At 37.8% G+C, this 18142-nt stretch overlaps 1 protein-coding gene across 3 annotated transcripts in view; it reads right to left on the bottom strand.

Annotated features, from left to right (window-relative positions):
* adcy2b (adenylate cyclase 2b (brain)) overlaps positions 1 to 7013 on the bottom strand; it is a 52086-nt gene extending 45073 nt beyond the window's left edge. The window contains exons 1-2 of one of the 3 annotated variants that reach the window (XM_088405133.1): positions 6826 to 7013; positions 6469 to 6771 (exon numbers count right to left, since the gene is read on the bottom strand). In XM_088405133.1, coding sequence (XP_088261259.1) covers positions 6469 to 6738 — 270 coding nt within the window. In that variant the 5' untranslated portion in view covers positions 6739 to 6771; positions 6826 to 7013. Of the gene's footprint in view, positions 1 to 6468 lie in introns of all 3 variants that reach the window. The other 2 variants (XM_088405132.1, XR_015864010.1) reach the window with 2 other exon arrangements.
* Positions 7014 to 18142: the final 11129 nt, after the last annotated feature.

The raw sequence follows: 18142 nt of genomic DNA, 5'->3' as shown, positions 1-18142 counted from the left end.
TAACAGTGACAATGATGCTTTATCCTGCAAATACAGTAGCATTTCATTATGTTAGCATCAACATTTTTACCTAGAAGACAGTCAGACAAAGATATGCGATTTTTATTGTATGATCATCTTTTTTTTCAATTTCATTCTTAACATTGAGTTTTACGGTATACTTCAGCTGGGAGCACCAATAAACTACGTGGTGTCTTTTTGGAAAATATAACATCAGGCAACTGCCAAAGTTTGTGGCAGTCAAAGCAAACCATTTAAACAACAGATCAGATTTGGAAAAACTCCTAAGTCAGGTCATTCATATCTCAAAGTTCCAGTGTATTTATACTGCAGGTTCCTTCCGACAAAGGCACAATTAGAAAGTTTTGGTCAAGGAGAGTTGTCAGTCGTGCCTCCAGTGACTAATTTGACAAGTATTGACTTGATGAGAATAGCAGTGGCTCCAAAGGCAAAGAGTGCTCCAGAGATGAAATCTTGCAAAGTGTATTAATGCAATGTAGCTTCTGTAAAGGTAGTATGAGTCATGGTCTGGCAGTGGGGTCTCGCGGGATTCGGTTACTGACGCCATTGCTCTCTTTCCAGCTCAAGTGCACAATAGAGTCCTGATGAGGATGGAAGTGAGACCCCGCTTTAACACGAGACGCTCCAATAAAGTATTATGGCGCCTACCTTTTTGTGCCAGCGCGTGCACTTCGTACTCTGCAAACTGATGCTTTTAAAAAGCCATTTCCCTCTACAATATGGCAACAGTGGATGAGATTGCCTTTGCATTATAATGCATAGCATTTGCACACAGGACAATTAACTCTCGCTTTAATTCACTCTGGCTGATCTGGCTATTATATTGCAAAGAAAAGCCGGAACAATGAGACTGAGCAGCAATGGAATATGGCAAATATGCATTAATATAATAACTTTGAGATATTCTATGACTAATTTTACTGGTTCGATTTCCTTTCAGTGCCCCAATCCCAATTAAATATGGGATATTTTTTTTAAACATTCATCTTCTATATTTGACTTGTTAAATAGAAAGGAATGTTGTAACACATTTCAAATCAGATTCGTGTATTTCTTCTGTCATCATTAGCATTTTGTTAGCATTAGCATCTTAACAGAGAGCAGCTTGTTTAGATAGCAAAAACATCTGAGCTAATGCTAGCTTTCTTTTTTCTAAACTAGATAGTTGTTGGTGGATTTTTCTATATACTTTTTCTAAATATATGTTTTTCTAAATTATATGTACGTAGCACTTAGTATAATTTTTTTATACCAATTTTTAATATGTATGTACAATTTTGGTGTTTTTACCTGGAATTTTACATGCATTAGCTAATTAACATAGGTTTGGATTGCCTGCCAATACAGCAAATTTGCACAGCGGATTAATCACTTAAACCGGGGGCACGCTGGGTATTGATTTTGTTGCTGGTTTAGTCCGTAACATATTAGGGAAAAAAAAAAGTGTGAAAATGTTTTATTGTTTTACAGTGTGAAGCAGATGCTTGCAAATATTTTTGTCTTTTTCCACACAATGGTAATAAGTCTGCTTTCATGAAGTACGATTTGAGCATTTAGACAATTTTAGGTCAAAATGATTGATTGTCCCAAATATTTAGAGGTTAATTTTGATTACTTGTTGATTAATCAATCAATTGTACTAAAAAAAAAACAAAAAAGCATGTTTTACTTCTCAACCGTTTATTTAAAAAAAAAAAAAATCTAACTTACAATGTAGAAAATGCATTATCTTTCTTTAATTTTTAATTATTGATTTGGATGCTGGGATCCACCATTTGATTTCATAATACATTATTTGATGATTAATGCACCTCTTGATTTATACATTGAGGCAGGTTTCAGAAAATGTCAGTCATATATCATCATCAAATCCCAGTGACATAATCTCTCTGGTCCTAATGATGTGATGAAATCATTGCATGTGGATGCAGGAGATCAATATTAATAAAATCTTTAAACGTCCAAGCGTTTGCTCATAATCCAACTGCTCCATTTATCAGCATGTGGTCAACGAAATAAAACAGCCATATATGATGAGTGTTCTGAAAATGATGTTAGATTTAGTTTTTTATTGAGTTAGAGCATCGATTTCTTCCCATGTGTCAAACTGTGCTGCGATTCGATCAACATGCCACCATATTGGGAATACAAGTGGACAAATGCAACTCTAACAATTTCAAGGGATTTATTTTTGCCCTGAAAAGTGTAATAGATAAGCCAAAGAAAGGAAATGAGACACTTCCTTGAACAAACACACCCAAACAACAAGCACGTACTGTAACTTTTTACAGAATGGGTGGAGTGCGCCACATTACCATGAAGTCCGAATTCCATCGAACGCTGTTCCTTCATTTCACTTTGGTACAAAAAAAAGAAACATATCCTTCCCTACTGCAGACCCCCTCTGCAATTACAATCCTGCCATTCGTCCTTGACCAGCACTAATAACAACACGTCTGGCTACATGCATGCGTCCGATGGCGATAAATTGGAAAAGTAATGAGGGAAATTCATGTACATGTGCAATGTGGGAATACAATAGCTGCCTATTGATCCAGTTCAAATAGAAGAAGATTGATTGCCCCCCCTCCCAGGTAAAAGACTATTACGAAGGTGACAAGAGAACCTCAGCCATGATGCACAGACCACAAAAGGGGATAAAACGAGAAAAAAAAAAAGAAAAAACAAGTAGGTGTGCCTTTGTATGAAATCCCATTTTAAAAAATAGCATCACTTCATAGACAATAGCTTGTTTTTCGTCCAAACAATAGTGTTCTCTTGACAAAAGCACCGACGCCTGCGTAGCCGTGAACTGCGCTCTCACGCCGCCTCTTGATCCACTTGGCGATGCCAGTGTTTGCCATTTTAAAGTGGCACTTCACAATCCACTCAGCTTGTCGCACATAATCAATTCTCACTCTCACATTTTTAGGCCGTAGTGGTGAGGTTTTTTTATTTGTTTGTTTGAAAAAAAAATGAAAAATGAAAACGCTTTAATCTCTTATGCAAACCGCAAAACCAAAAATGGTATACAGCATTAAATTATTTTTTTGCTAAAAAAATAGCGTATTCACCACAGTGTTATGAAGAGAAATGTTGTTAGAAGCTATTAGAAAGTACACCCAAATGTTTTTATTTTGCAATACAGTGTATTGCTTCACTTTCTCATTTATGAACATAACTTTTTTGTTGCAGGATTACGTCACATTTCTTCTTTCTTTTAAGTCAGACCTGTCAAAAAAATAGCAACTCATTAAAAACGAAAAAAAAAAAGAAATTAAAATAAAAAAATTCAAAACCCAGTACACGGAATTTCATTCGTGACATTATCTATTGCAGGGTTGGATCGCAATTTTTCTTCATATTTTTCGTCATTTTAAGTCAGATCAGACAAAAAAATATTGTTTTTATTAATTTTTTTAACAAGAAAAACTAACTAAAAAAAAGGGGAAAATTAAAAGTTCAATCCCTACATAGCGGATTTTTTGGGGGAACGTAATGCCCCGTGATAAATGAGTATCGACTGTGATATACTGTATGCAACCTCTCTCTCCCCTCCCCTCTCCCACACTCAACCCCAGCCAGGAGAAACACCTAGCTGGCAGACGAAGTTTAGGTCATTGGACTCCCCCCCACCTAAACTCAAACTTTGCTCATGCACTTGCAAAATTTGCACAGACGTGCTGCTGCCATATTTATTTATAATTATACTTCTATTGCACTAGCGATTACACTTAGAACCATAAAAACTACCTCAAATGCACACAGCAGGGACAACCACAATCAGAGTTGTCTTGCTTTGTCTCGTACTGTTGGATTGTCTTGTCACACGCTGCTACTTATGTCTTGTCTTGGGGTACTCTTACCATACCTGATTTTTCGTATTTAGTTTTAGTTTTTAGTTTAGCAACACTAGGCAAATTAGCCCTAACATACAGCACATTACTATTGATAAGAATCTAGTTTTTAGGATTGTCTCGTCTTGCGCACCTGCGCTTTGTTATTGTACATGTAAAACGTAGAAGATAGTGAGAAACGCAATTTTGATTCCTTTGTATGTTAAGCACATGTGAAGATATTGACAATAAACCTGACTTTGACTTTGACTTGAACTCCAATAAGTCTAAACACAGTATTATGATTAGTATTGTGTTTATGGAATATGACTAAGGCAGCAAAATCCACCCGTGAATAAATACCCGAAAAAAAACCAAACAAACACAAAAACATGTCTTTGGCATTGCATGAATTGACTCATTTAATGCCAGGGTTGTATTTTCAAGGTTTTTTTTAAAATCCAGACATTCAATCCCAGATACTTAAGTATCGATTTAATACTTATTGATCTGGGATTTAATGACCTTAATGTACTTAAGTATTGATTTAATACTTAAAGTATCTGGGATTTCATGTCCAGACTCTTAAAAAAAAAAACGTGAAAACACGTCCCTGGCATTGAATGAGTAAAGCACAGTGCCATCTGCTGGCAGTTGGCAGAATTTCCTGCTGTCCAATACGTCCACCACATGTTCAAGCATGTGAACTTTTCCACTCTACTCACATTAACAACAAAACGAGGCACAGGTGCTGCAGCACTGGCTGGGAGCAGAATGATTTCTGCATGTGTGAATATCTGACAGAATTGCGAAGCGTTCCAAAGCATCTTAAACACGGACGAGCGCCACGCTAAGTCACATATCCATTTCCTTCATTGCACCCAAGATGACATCCTCTAACATGCTCCGTTCTGCTCCAACATAACACACTAATGACAGCAGCGGCACAAGTTCATTCAACTTTAGGCTAGCGTTATCAGGAGAGCTGCTGACTGACTCTGGGATTCATTTTCTTGGTAGATAGCACAAGGGGAAAACTCATTCCTAACAGTACGCAGTTGGCCTATTTTACATGCAAATATGGAACGATATGGATGCCAAAAGCTGTTTAATACGAGCTGGTCAGCTCCGTTATGGATTATGATGGGGATTTACAAGCTCATGGTACAAGACAAAAACAGCGATGCCACTCAATGCAGCCACAGTATTGCTTACCTTTTCATCATTTTCTCCCCACATTAATTATTTATCTTTTTACCATGCAATATATATATATATATATATATATATATATATATATATATATATATATATATATATATATATATATATATATATATATATATATATATTGATTTTTACTAAATAGTAATGATTCTAATTAACAAAATAAATACATATTGAGTTAAAAACTACAATGACAATGACAGAAAAAAAGTACATAGATTTATTCATTATATATATATATATATATATATATATATATATATATATATATATATATATATATATATATATATATATTTAATTTTTTTTTTTAGAGATATAAGAAAACACAAACACAACTATCTTTACCTTGATTTTCTTACGCATACTTTCCTGCCTGTCATAGCACTTTTTAAGATTGTGTTCATAGCAATGCTATATATATATATATATATATATATATATATATATATATATATATATATATATATAAAAAATTATTAGTATTACAGTATTTTGGAATATACAGGAATATACAGGAATATACAGGAATTTGAACTTATATTCATAACAGTGACCATAATTATTATTGTGATTTTGGTTACAGCTACTGCAGCTAACTATCATAACAACTATTTTCTTATTAATTATTATTATTTTTGTTGTTGTTGTCGTCGTCATTGTTGTGTAGTAATAGTAACCATTATCACAATAATAATTATGAGCACAATAATGAATATAAAATGCATTCCTTTTGACCTTTTATTGATCTTAGTCTGATTTTAATTTTTATGCCTTTTTATTTTTATCGTTTGTGTAGTCTTGGTTAATGGCACTCTATTACTATCACTCCTGTTACTACATATACCTCAGAACAAGAGTAAAATATGAACTAAATCAATCCCGAAGACATATATTTTTTTTTTATGTAGCTTCCAAAAGTCTAGACATTCAATCTTGGGTACTTTATTGTATTTATTTGTTAATCTTTTTTTCAGGTGTGAGGGTAAAGTAGGGTCAAAAAATGGTTTGCACGGAATGAGTTGATTTGGAGAATTGATATGCATGTATTGACACCTAAATGAGCTAATAACGCTTCATCTAGTGGTATGTTTTATACAGAAGCAATAAAGAAACAATGAAAACTCTCAAAATGCTAAACTTAGGCGGCATTGATATAAATAGAGCGTCACATAAAATACAGGCAGTGGATCAAAGGTGATAAGCTATAAAAGACATCAAAGCTGGAGGTATAAGAGCAACCACAAAGCCACACAAATGCAAATCACGCTATCATTTTTTTAAAGGCGTCATTAATTTAAAGAGAGAGCGCGACGCAGCCAAATAAAAGTTGAAAAGTTTCAAGCCGAAAGCATGTAAAGCCCATTTAGCGGTGCTCACTCACCAGCCCTGAAGCGAAGAAGACCACCAGGAGCGCCAAGCAGGTTCCCATGACGATGAGCAGCAGGAAGACGATGAGCGGATGCTGCTGGCTCATCCTGTAGTAGGACTCGTAGAGCCAGTCCTGCCGCTTCTCACCCTGGGCGCAAGCCTCACCTCCCTGGAAGCCCGGGCAGCCCTCGGCCCCCGGGGCTTCAGGCCCCTCGCCGCCCTCGGCCCCATCACTCTTCTCCAGCAGGTAGCGTCCTCGGGTCCACAGAGCCTCTTCCCACATGGGTGCACGCCTCCGGGGGGCAAAGAAGTTTGGCTTGGATGGGACTGGCGTGCAGATGAGCGGATGGAGACGCAGGCGCTTCCTCACCCCCCGGGGATTCCCTCACATCCTCTCAGGACAGCATTAGCGAGCCTCTTGTGGGCTCCTGGCCCCTCGCTGCTCGGCGTCGTCTCTGGCTTGAGGCGTGCTACTCGGTCGAGGTGCAGATGAGGACTGGGAGGGAGCGACTGTGTGGAGCTGCAAGGGAGGGGAACAAATAAAGAGTGTGAAAGGGAGAGAGGGGATGTGGTGGGGGAGAGATTGTGAACGTGCGAGTGGAGTCCTGAAAGACGTAAGGAAGGGGGAGGAATAGACGATGGTGTGAAACTGGACGAAGATTACAGTGTGTGTGTGTGTGTGTGTGTATTTATGGAAAAAAAACCCTTTGACAATGAGTGGGTGAGGCTGGTTGTACCAGCTGTGTTCAAGTACAAAGGTGGGAAAAGTACTCACAGTCTGTACTCCACTCATTTAATAGCAAAGACATATTTTTACAATTTTCTTTTAAGTGTCTAAACATTCCATCCCAGGTACTTTATTTATATTTTTACCGTTTTTCTTGTATTTTGTCAAAGCAGCCTCTAAACGTAGCTGGTACTAAAAAATGATGTACGAAAGAAATCATAAGATAATTAAGTACAAGAGTGATTGATTACTTTGAGTAAATAAGTACTCAAGTTAACACTTTACAAAAGTATTAAATTACTTTAAGGTTAGTAGTTAATTACTAGAGTATGACAAGTAATTAAATACTTTGGATACTAAGGTACTAAAGCAATCGTACTAAAGTACTTTAGTGCTTTATTGCCAGAAGTGACCAGTTACTTTAGTAACTGACTACCTAAAGTGCCGAAAGTAACACATTATTGTTAAAATAATTTAGTTTTTAGACCTTTCTTTAGACAAACACCAGGAAAAAAAAAAGTATGAATAAATACCTGGGATTGATTGTCTGGACTCTTTAAACAAAATGTCTTTGGGATGGAATGAGTTAAGTTAGAAGTACACTTATATGGCTGAAAAATCCAGCTTTGACTCCTTTGCTTAAGAGAAAAATAAACACACCGTATGAAATGTAGTCAGGTAAGTAGTCAAGTATACAGAGTACCAGTTTTGATCAACTCAAAAGCAAACTTTTGTTAGCTGAACTCCGCGTTTGGAAATTCACTTTGATGTTTGCAAAATGTAGTTAATTTCCGAATGCAGCTTGTGTTCTAAACCAATCAACAGCTGTGCTTGATATGTTTCAAGTTGGATTGCCCAAGTGCAGAGTGTGAGCAAAGACTTTTACGCTAAACCTAAAAGCTAGCTTGTATTACCTTAGGCTTTTATCTATCAAAACACTACAACCCATTGCTTAGCTCACATTGTGAACTCAATTGAAAAAAAAAGGCCAAATCAGCCACAAAGAACTGAAAAACGCTTCATTTTTTTTTAAGGTCACCGTGACTCATTCAATGCCAAGAATGTATTTTGACGTCTTATTTTGTTATTTTCTTTCCATTCGGTAGTGTAAGGGGAAGGTGTGGCGTCTCAAAATAGCCATCATTGTATGGATTGTATACTATTGTATTGGCATATAGAAGCCACAAGAAGGTGGCAAAACACCTAATATTAAGACGATAGGGCAAATCCATAATCATCAACTGTGATATTCAGTAGATTGTTTTTTTAGTTCTGTTTTTTTAGTTCAATGACATTAAATGAGGTCACAAACATTATCAGAAAATTGTGTAAGATTTAGACCGTTTTTCATTAAAAAGGAAAAAATTAGATGATTATAAATTTCAAAAACTTGCAAATAAATGTGTTCTTAATGACCAAAGGTATGTTTTAAATATAATTGTAGGTTGAGTTATCATTACATTATATTACTATTATAATATATTATATATAATATATTACTTTTATACTGCACTTCTCTGGAGGCTGCCATGTTTGTTATAACTACGAACAATGGTAAATGCAGCACCTCCTGCTGGCTGTCATGAAAAGCTGTCGAATCTTACACAATGTCCCTTTAAGTACAGTCATCAGACATCTCGTATTCATTGTGATTTACTTCCACTGCAGGATCAAGAATAGCGTGACAAGGCAGGGAAAAAGGGGGACAAACTGCCAACCTTATAAGATGAAAAGGGGGCTAAAAAGAATGGAGAGGAAGAGGAAAGGGAAACAAAGTCAGGAAGGTTAAAAAAAAATCCTCATCAGGAAGAGCGAGAGAGAGAGTGTGGTGGAGGAAGAAGAGCAGCGCTTCAAAAGGTGGGAAAATGTTGCTAATGAGGAAAAAGTTGAAGCGTGATGATAGCCGGTGTCAGACGAAAATTGGAATAGCATTCCTCAGAGTGCAGACCCGAGGCAGGGACGAACAAATTTTAACAAAAAGAAAAAAATAAATGAAGTAGTAGCTGTGTTCAGAATCCCTTGCTTTTCATTATATAGTCCCCTATATAACACCGTCCTTTCGCATCTCACTATTGCTTTACTATTTGCAGTACATTCTTCAAATGGATTTAAGAAAAATGTACAATTTTTTTCTTTTCAATATATTTCACAGCCATCTTAGTGTTTATCTACTAATATGCTGTTTTTTCTACTCAGGCAAACAATTCGGCACACTAGTAGAATGACTTAGAAAAACAGTGTCTGATTTTTTTTCCTGCTATTCCCAGTCTTATATGGTGATGTATATTCTTTATATTGAGCAGTGCTTCTTAACCTTTTTTGAAGTACCGAACCCCACTATTTTCATATGCGTATTAACCGAACCCTTTTTTAGTGAAAAATATGATTTTTTTTCAAATTGAAGTTTTTTACCGGTGCTGTTTCGAGTATCCGATTCACCGTCTTTAATGCATATGGTTTCACCAATGTTTGTGTGGCCTGCCCTGCTTTGTGATCATTAAGCAACTTTGTACGATGCTGTGAGGAACGGTTTGTTCATGGGTACGAGTCCAAGAGCAGGCAGAGTGGCATTTTAATCAAATCTGGCTCTTCACCTTGAATTCAGCAAGCGTTGTGTGCTTGTATTCCCCATCTCCATGTAGCTTCAAGCAGTGTTCTTTTAGTTTTGCCAGTGCAAGGCTAGAATTGCTCAACTCAGCATTCCAAGTCATACAGATAGGACACTGACTCCCATCACATTCTGTGATACATGTGAATCCATTTCGTATGTATTCGTTTTTTTTTTGCTCAACATAGTTAGAATATGGATTAAAATATTAAAGAAATCACACGACGTACTATCACGACAGTACCACGTTGATTACTACCGCAGCGGAGGCTCCGCAAACCCCTGGGATTCGATCGAGCCCAGGTTAAGAACCACTGCTCTAGAGTTTTCCTTTTCCAATAATTCTTCATACAAAGTTTATTAGTACAGCTAATAGATTTCAATTAGCGTTTCACCAAACTAGTAACATGTAAAGTGAAGCCATCCATAAGTGTGTATTCGAAAACACGAGGATACGTGAAGTCAATTCCAAGGTAATCCCATTCAACATTTGTTGAAAAACTTGAAAACAAAGGTCAAAATGTCAAAGGCTAGCAGATGCTAACAGAAGTCTGCAGGATCATGGGGTTAGGGTTAGGGCACTCATGTTTCACCTTAGTTCAACTCCACTCCCAAAGCAGTTAAACAACAAATGCTGATAATCCTCAATAAATAATCACAATTTCATAAGGAGCTTGATATGCTCTTCCTGGAAATCAGTCAATCTGTAGCTAAAAGTTTTCTGGACACTCAGCATCCAGCTGGTCACCGTAATGACTGTAACGAGCCCTAATCTATTAGCGCCGATTTGACTGATGAGCCAGATGCTGTCCTAAATCCCAGTGGTGGAGCGACGGAATCACACCGCTCTCAATCACACTTTGAAAATTCATAAATAAAATTCTGATTCTTTTTGGTTATTCTGTAAGGCGGAGTACAACTCTGCTTTTGTCCCTATAAAGCTAGCTAGTATTTATTATAGAGCAGCACACTGGAGAAGGATGGAGTCAAGCACAGTCATAATGGAACTTCTCTTGACAGTCTGCACTGGAATTGTGACACATTGATGGTATTTAACTGTGATCTATTAGACTGTAGCTATTACTCCCATGTTCTTCCGTCAAGAACAATGGGATGGGTCGATCTGCATACATTGTGTATCTTCCACTGCCTGCTGCCTTTTCTTGAATGAGCGTATGTCAGTTTGAGCTAATTGGGTCCGCCTTAATGCAGCAAAGACCATGTTAATGAACTGGCTGACACACACGCACACACACACAACACCCGTTCACGGGTGAGTGTGTCGGCAAGTGTGAGACAGTTTGAACTGTGACTCATGTTGCTTTATTCAACGTGTCCTTGTCTCGCTGTGTTAAGGGCTTTTCATGGGCCATTTTACTGAAATGAATAGACTCACATGGGCACATACACACACACGTACATGTTCATGAGACATATACAAACATTTTAACACATACATACATACATTCCCCCACACATACATTTGTACAGTTTAACACGTATCTACGGTTATATAGAGTAACACATACACAAGCACACATCTCGACTCACGGCCAAAAATTTGCTTTACAATAATATATTATAATTTAATGCAGCTCCGTTAGTTTAAAAATGACATTAGTGGAATATGAACTAAGCAGCAAAATCCATTCATTTTTAGCTATCTCTGGTGTCACATGCTGTCAGCTGAAAATTTACATCACAGTTGCTTGGCCTCAGGTAATGCCCAATCACGGCGCACCCGTTTTCGGAGTTAGATCATGTGACATTTGCAAGCCGAGTTATTATTGGTGTTTACCTGAGCTTTGAGTGACTGTGATGTCATTTTCAGGCGACAGCAAATGGCAAAATGGCCACCCCCAAATATGGATGCAAACTGTGGTTCTTCTCATATTCCACAAACACAATTTTTTTATTATGTAACTTCCCCTTTAAAAGCTGATAAATGGTCTCCAGAATACATGACTAACAAACTCGGAGCACAGACCTCCACCAAGGCAAAAGAAGTCAAACCAATGCCCTCCTGCAAATACAGGAATTTTTGCCACTGAATTACCTACCTCATTTCCAGTACAATCATTGCAAGCACATTGTCTTAAATGAGCCAGACCTAAATGCAATTGTCCCCTCCCCATGGCCTCCTTGGTTGAGGTAACAATGAACGATGTGCTTTGAAACCACATTCCGCCTACGTACTGAACGAGTGTTATGTTGCTATAAATAGAACTGGGAACACTATATAAGCTTTGTAAACCATGTCACAAACAGGTGCTGCGGTGCTGGTGCTGACCCTTATTTCCTCCCGCCTTCCCCACCACAACGCACACACGCACATGGGATTTTTTTCCATCATAGTGGGGACATCCCATTGACATAATGCATTTCCTAGCCTCTAACCCTAACCTTAACCATATGATAGTCATAGAATGCCTAATCCTAACCCTTACCATAACTTCAACCAAATGCAGCAAAAAATAAAAAATAAAAACACACACGCACCTATGCAACACACATACACACACACACACACACACGCACACACACACGCACACACACACACACACACACACACACACACACACACACACACACACACACACACACATAAAAGCAGTGACAGAATGGGATCACGTGGAGGAAGAGTGGCCTGAACATACTAATCCTGAATCAAACACCCTCCCACACAAAGTCACAGTGTCAGAATAAAGGACAAGGCGGCCAAGCGCATGTTTAGCGGGAGGAGGAAAGGAGGAGGCCTTCAAGTGGTGTTGGAACTTTTATATACACACACATGAAGTACGTTTATATGAATGTATATGTTTATACAATATACACATACTGTATATACAGTGGACCCCCGGTTTACGATATCCCAGCCTTACGTTTTATTTTAATTTTTGCACATTACGTGGCCCGCGGCATTATTTTGTCGCCTTTTTACACCATTTCTTTTGCCTTACGACACATCCAACATGGCAATCAGTGTGCGCGACAACATGGTGGTCAATGTGCTTTTATATGTCTATAAACAGATCACTGCTTTTGTCACTAAAATGCTGGTCTGCAATATATATATATATATATATATATATATATATATGGACACCGAGTGGCCCCCCTTGTTACAAGATTAATCCGTTCCGCGGTTGGGCTCGTAAGGCTGATTCACCATATGGCAGGCAATCCAACCCTAGGTTAAATAGCTAATGTGTTTAGAACCCCAGGTAAAAACATCAAAATTGATCATACATATTAAAAATTGGTGCAAAAATAGTATAGTAAGTGATATGTATACTGTATATATTATACAGCAGGTCCGCGGATCAACTGGTACCGGGCCGCGTGAGCTGCACCCGAAATAATGTTTTAGAGATGATTTAGTTTAATGCTACATGCACACCGAACGCACACTAGGCAAAAAAGCGGAGAGTTTTGTATTGTAGTCAATGGAGCTCGCGCGAATGCGCGTCGGGCAACGCGAATGGAGCGACGCGAATGGCCGTGCGCAGTCACGAGAAGCGAAATTTCGCCTTTTGCGTGAAGTGAAAAGTTCATGTAACTTTTTTCTCATTTCGCGACAGCCAATCAACTTCGGGAACATTCAACGGCTCACGCAGGGGGCAGGAATGAATCATGGCGGCCGCTTTGCGGCCGGGAGCGATGCCAGCTGAGCTTTCAATACGAAACAGAGCCAAGCAAGAGCACTCACCTGGCTTGTAGAAAGGCGGAAGCAAGAACTTGGGACAACTGGCATGTGCAGCGTTTGGTTCATTTAACAGCTGCTAAACCGTAGTTACTGTGCTAAGCTAACAATAGCGCAGCATTGTCAGCACAATATTTAGCACGGTCTCGGCCACTTGATTGCGACGTTGATATCACATACATAGTGAGAAGGATGATGTGGTTTTTAGAGCAGCCAGCAACACCCCCCCCCACCATCATAATGCTCTGCATCATAAATCTAAGGCATTGACCGGTTCATGGTGATCAAAAGTTTGGGGACCACTGATATACAGGTATATAATCAGAAAACATTATAAATAAAAATGATAGAAAGGATTTATTTTCCTTTGAGTGGCACTTTTTATTCCCATGATTCCCTAGTAAGGGTTGCCTAGGCTAGGCTAGCTTCGTATTTCTTGACTATCTCCAGCTTCGTTTCCGTATAAATCATCTTCTTACTCTAATATCACTAGCAATCTTAGGACCCATGGCTAACCCTATCAAGTTTGAATTAAGCAATAAAATGCACTAGAAATACAGTTTTGTAACCCCTCGCGATAGCAAGCTTTAACAACAAAGCTTTAACATTCTGCCATTTTGAAACGAGTGAGGCTGACCATTAGCTGCCCAGCATCTCCGTCATGTGACGGCAACAGAAAATAAGTGCAATTACCTAAAAACGCCTGCAGATGGCAACAAAAGAACACAAATACAGCCAACCCCCTAGGGTCATGAAAGTTGTCATGCTGGGAAAATACCGCAAAGGGGGGGGACGAAAAAAAATATTTAGTCCACATCGCAACATGAAAAAAAACCTAAGCCAGGGGCGCTGTAACACAGGGGTCCAACCTATATATATATATATATATATGTTTGTATATAAACACAGTATACCTACAGTATTTATTCCCAACTACGGACCTCTTTCAAATGGAAATTCTCAAAACTGAAAAAAAAAAACTAAACAAAACAAAAAAAATGCATTAGTGAATAACACAGAAAGTTCCCGCTCAGTATAGTGGAATTGTGTCTGCTCCTCCTTTTTCAAGCTAATATCATTGAATCCAAAACAGTGACATGTAAGTGACTCTGTATTGTTATTGTTTGGCTATAATTACAAAAGATTTTACTGTTATTCATTTAAGTCTTGGTGATCATGGCGTCCAAAAGAAAAAGAATGGTAATGACCGTGAAATGTATCCGATTGAACAAAGCAGGATGAAAAATAAAAAAACATTCAGGAGACAATTGGAGTCGAAAAAACTAAAATCTACGAGACTTTGAAAAGTCACGACTCCCTAGGATACTGGTCTGATATTGGTCGGCGTCACAGTCAAAACGGTCGCATGCTATGGACTGGATCGCATCTCAGTGCTTAAAATAACTATTTATCGTGCATTTTACTGCTTAATTCAAACTTGAATGGGTAAGCCATGGGTCCTGAGATGGCTAGTGATGTTAAAGGGAGACGTAAGAAGATGATTTCTATGGAAACAAAGCTGGAGATGAAGAAATGAAGCCAACACAGCAATTCAAAATAGACTCCTTTGTTCCCAAGATGGACAAAACTCAAGATTAAAAATAAAGTCCAGTATATGACACTGTGGTTAAGTACAGTAGTGTACTGTACTGTATTGGTGTTATTTTATAAAACAGTAGAGCTTTTGGACCATGCTTTTGCATTTTCCAGTTCATTTACTGTACATGTTCTGAATACTGCAGTTTTTGTTTAATAAACAGGTTTTGGACAAAATATTTTTGCATTTTATTGCTTGTGTTGTTACACACGTCCTTTATTTTGTTGACGTACTTGCACATTCACGCAGGGCATGTACCATTGTTTCCCACAAATGGAAATTCCATTAAAAGTAAAGATTGGATGACGCACATATAATTCCTTACAAGAGGGAGATTACATGATATATATCATGAGAAAAGGTGCTAACCAATTCTGTAAAATCTTGTTTCAAATAATGAAATGCATTTAAATCGTGGTGGAAAGGTTTTGAATTTAAAGATTCATTATTGGTGTCTGTACTGGTCATGCATCATATGATGCGGTGCGCATGCATGTGGATCTTGTGATCAATATGAAATTGCACTCCCATTTTCAGTCCCTATTTTTCCTCTTCTGGAGAACCAATTAAAGATTCTTCAGCTCCACTTTGCTCTGCACGCTTGTTAATAACGTGCTTTGCAGTCTACGCCGGACAAGAAGTAAGCTTATTACATTTTTGTTGTATTGGAAGTGAGAATGAGGAGAGCCAAGCAATGAGATGAAGTGTAAATCCTCGGAACACATGTACAGTAATTATTGGAGCGCTGCTCTATTGAGGGAAATGAGCCAATTGATGAGTAGAAATCTTTCTCAAGTGACGACCTTTGATTGAGCGCATTTGCTTTTACCATTGCTGATGAAAGATTTTTTTCCACATGCACTAGCTAATGTTAAATATGCAAATTCTACCTTGACTAATGTAATATTGTAATATGTTTCTTTGATTATTCTTAATTAGAAACATGATGGGTATCGGTTTCCATCACAAATATCGATACCTTAAAATATTGTCCCGATCTTGATACTTAGTATCACCACTCGTTCAACCTGAAAAGCTACCAGAATTTTAGGTCATTATCTAAACAACTGCTTAAAATTGCTTAGCAAAATTACTTAGACACGCTTAATTTATATAGCCATTTTTCAGCAACGACAAAATTACCAGAATATTTTGTCTGGATCTAATTTGATAATTATTGTAATTATTTCTATACAATTTAAAAATGCATTTTCCGTCTTGCTGCCAACTGAAAACGACATCATATACATTATTAAGGCTCAAGTGATAATGACCAATCAGGGCTCTGCTTGTGAACGCCATATATGCAATAACAAGACCAGTTTAATTTATATGCAATATTCATATTTTGTCCATTTTTTTCTGATAGTGTGCTGTGGGGTTTTCCAACGGAAAACTAGCTTATATGCCTTGGCTCAATACTGTACAATTTGGGAAAAGATGCTATAGACAGTGGCGCCACACGCTTGGGAAATCAGCAGAAATCAATGACATGTGTCTGACACAAAGGTCACAAACCGAAGTCACATTTGGATTGTTAATGACAGTATATGGGGGGGTTGATTTAAAAAGTAACTTGCGACCATGGAATTAGCGCTCGCACGCAAGCAGTTGAGTGTGCGCAGCTAATTACAGTCTGTGGACTGATGAGCTTGAAAATGAGCCCACCTTGATGAGGACAAAAAGGGTGTCATCGGCGGAGCTGCCGTCTGTGATTAAAGCACACGAAGATGGCCTATAAATGCAGCAATCAAGGAAGCACAACAACAAGAGGCTTCCGATTCCCCACTAGGACATCTTAGCATTTGCGCAAATGCTAAGGATCCGACTAATTCTTAACCAATCTTGTTTGAAACGTTTTAAGTACCGAGCATGTATGTACACAGACTTTAACCAGTTAGGTTGTGGTGTTAGAATTTAGTTAATTATTCCCATTAGGGCTTGTTTGTTAGCGTAAAAAATATCATGCTGGCATTTTCTTTAATTGGACAAGGCTATAGCCTGGCTAAATTAAGATTATCTTCTCATTTTAACACACGCCGTTTGAAGATGTAAAAGGGTGGCTCCAAAAGCAATATTTTCAGATTATGTAGACACGGTTTTGGCCTGAGCACAAAACAAAGGATTAGGTCAGATTTGCTTAGCATTTATTTTTAGAGTTGCTTAAATGGCAAACGCAGGGATTCACGCTCGTCTTAATTCTTTCGTTAATGTCGAAAGACATGCCACGGATGTGTACAATTTAAAGTACAGCATCTCACACACAAGTCTTTGACAATACATCAATTTTAACGTGTAAAACTACTAATTGAAAGAAGATATGCATCTATTTTTTCACACCACCTCAGTATGAAATATGCTTTGTTTTTTAGCACCAACTTTTGGCTAATTAGTTGGCATTTTTTTTTTTTTATAGGTTCATTTTGCTTTGAACACCCATTAATTAGTTTTTGTACATTTTAGTTCGCACAAATATATTTACCAAATCTATAATCATACTTAAATCATCAACAAAACCCCGCGTGAATGCGTTGTTTTATGTCTACATGGAAAAACGTTTACATTTGACAGAGGTGAAATGCTCACGTGTCGTGAAGCGACACTAAAAGTACAAGTGCCCCATCTGGTGGTCGAAAGAAAAATCACACTAAGTAATTTCAACATTCAGCATCCACAATAGACGAGACAGACTTGAGTTGCTAAAAAAAAAAAAAGTTAGCTGTATCCTACTAGTTGTCATTTTAACAAGAGCTGAAGATCAATTTTGATGAAAGCATGCCACAGAAGTCATATTAAGACATTTGATAACAGAAAAATATACTTACGTAAATAATTTACTCTTCATGTTTACTTTTGCAAAGTGTGGTTTTCTCCTATTTCAGAACAAACCATTAAATGGGTCATTTTTACTTGACTGTTGCAGTGAAGTAAAAAATCTCCAAGAAATACTTACCCCCGAGCAGCAATCAGTGGAATTTGGAAAGCTGATCGGCGTGCACATTCTAAGGTCTACATCATCATCCACAATGTCACAAAAAGTAGACAGCGAATG

Source organism: Hippichthys cyanospilos, chromosome 21 (assembly GCF_059441005.1).
Source record: "Hippichthys cyanospilos isolate Australia breed blue-spotted pipefish chromosome 21, RoL_Hcya_1.0, whole genome shotgun sequence".
Taxonomy (NCBI): domain Eukaryota; kingdom Metazoa; phylum Chordata; class Actinopteri; order Syngnathiformes; family Syngnathidae; genus Hippichthys; species Hippichthys cyanospilos.
This window is presented reverse-complemented; position numbering and strand designations above follow the sequence as displayed.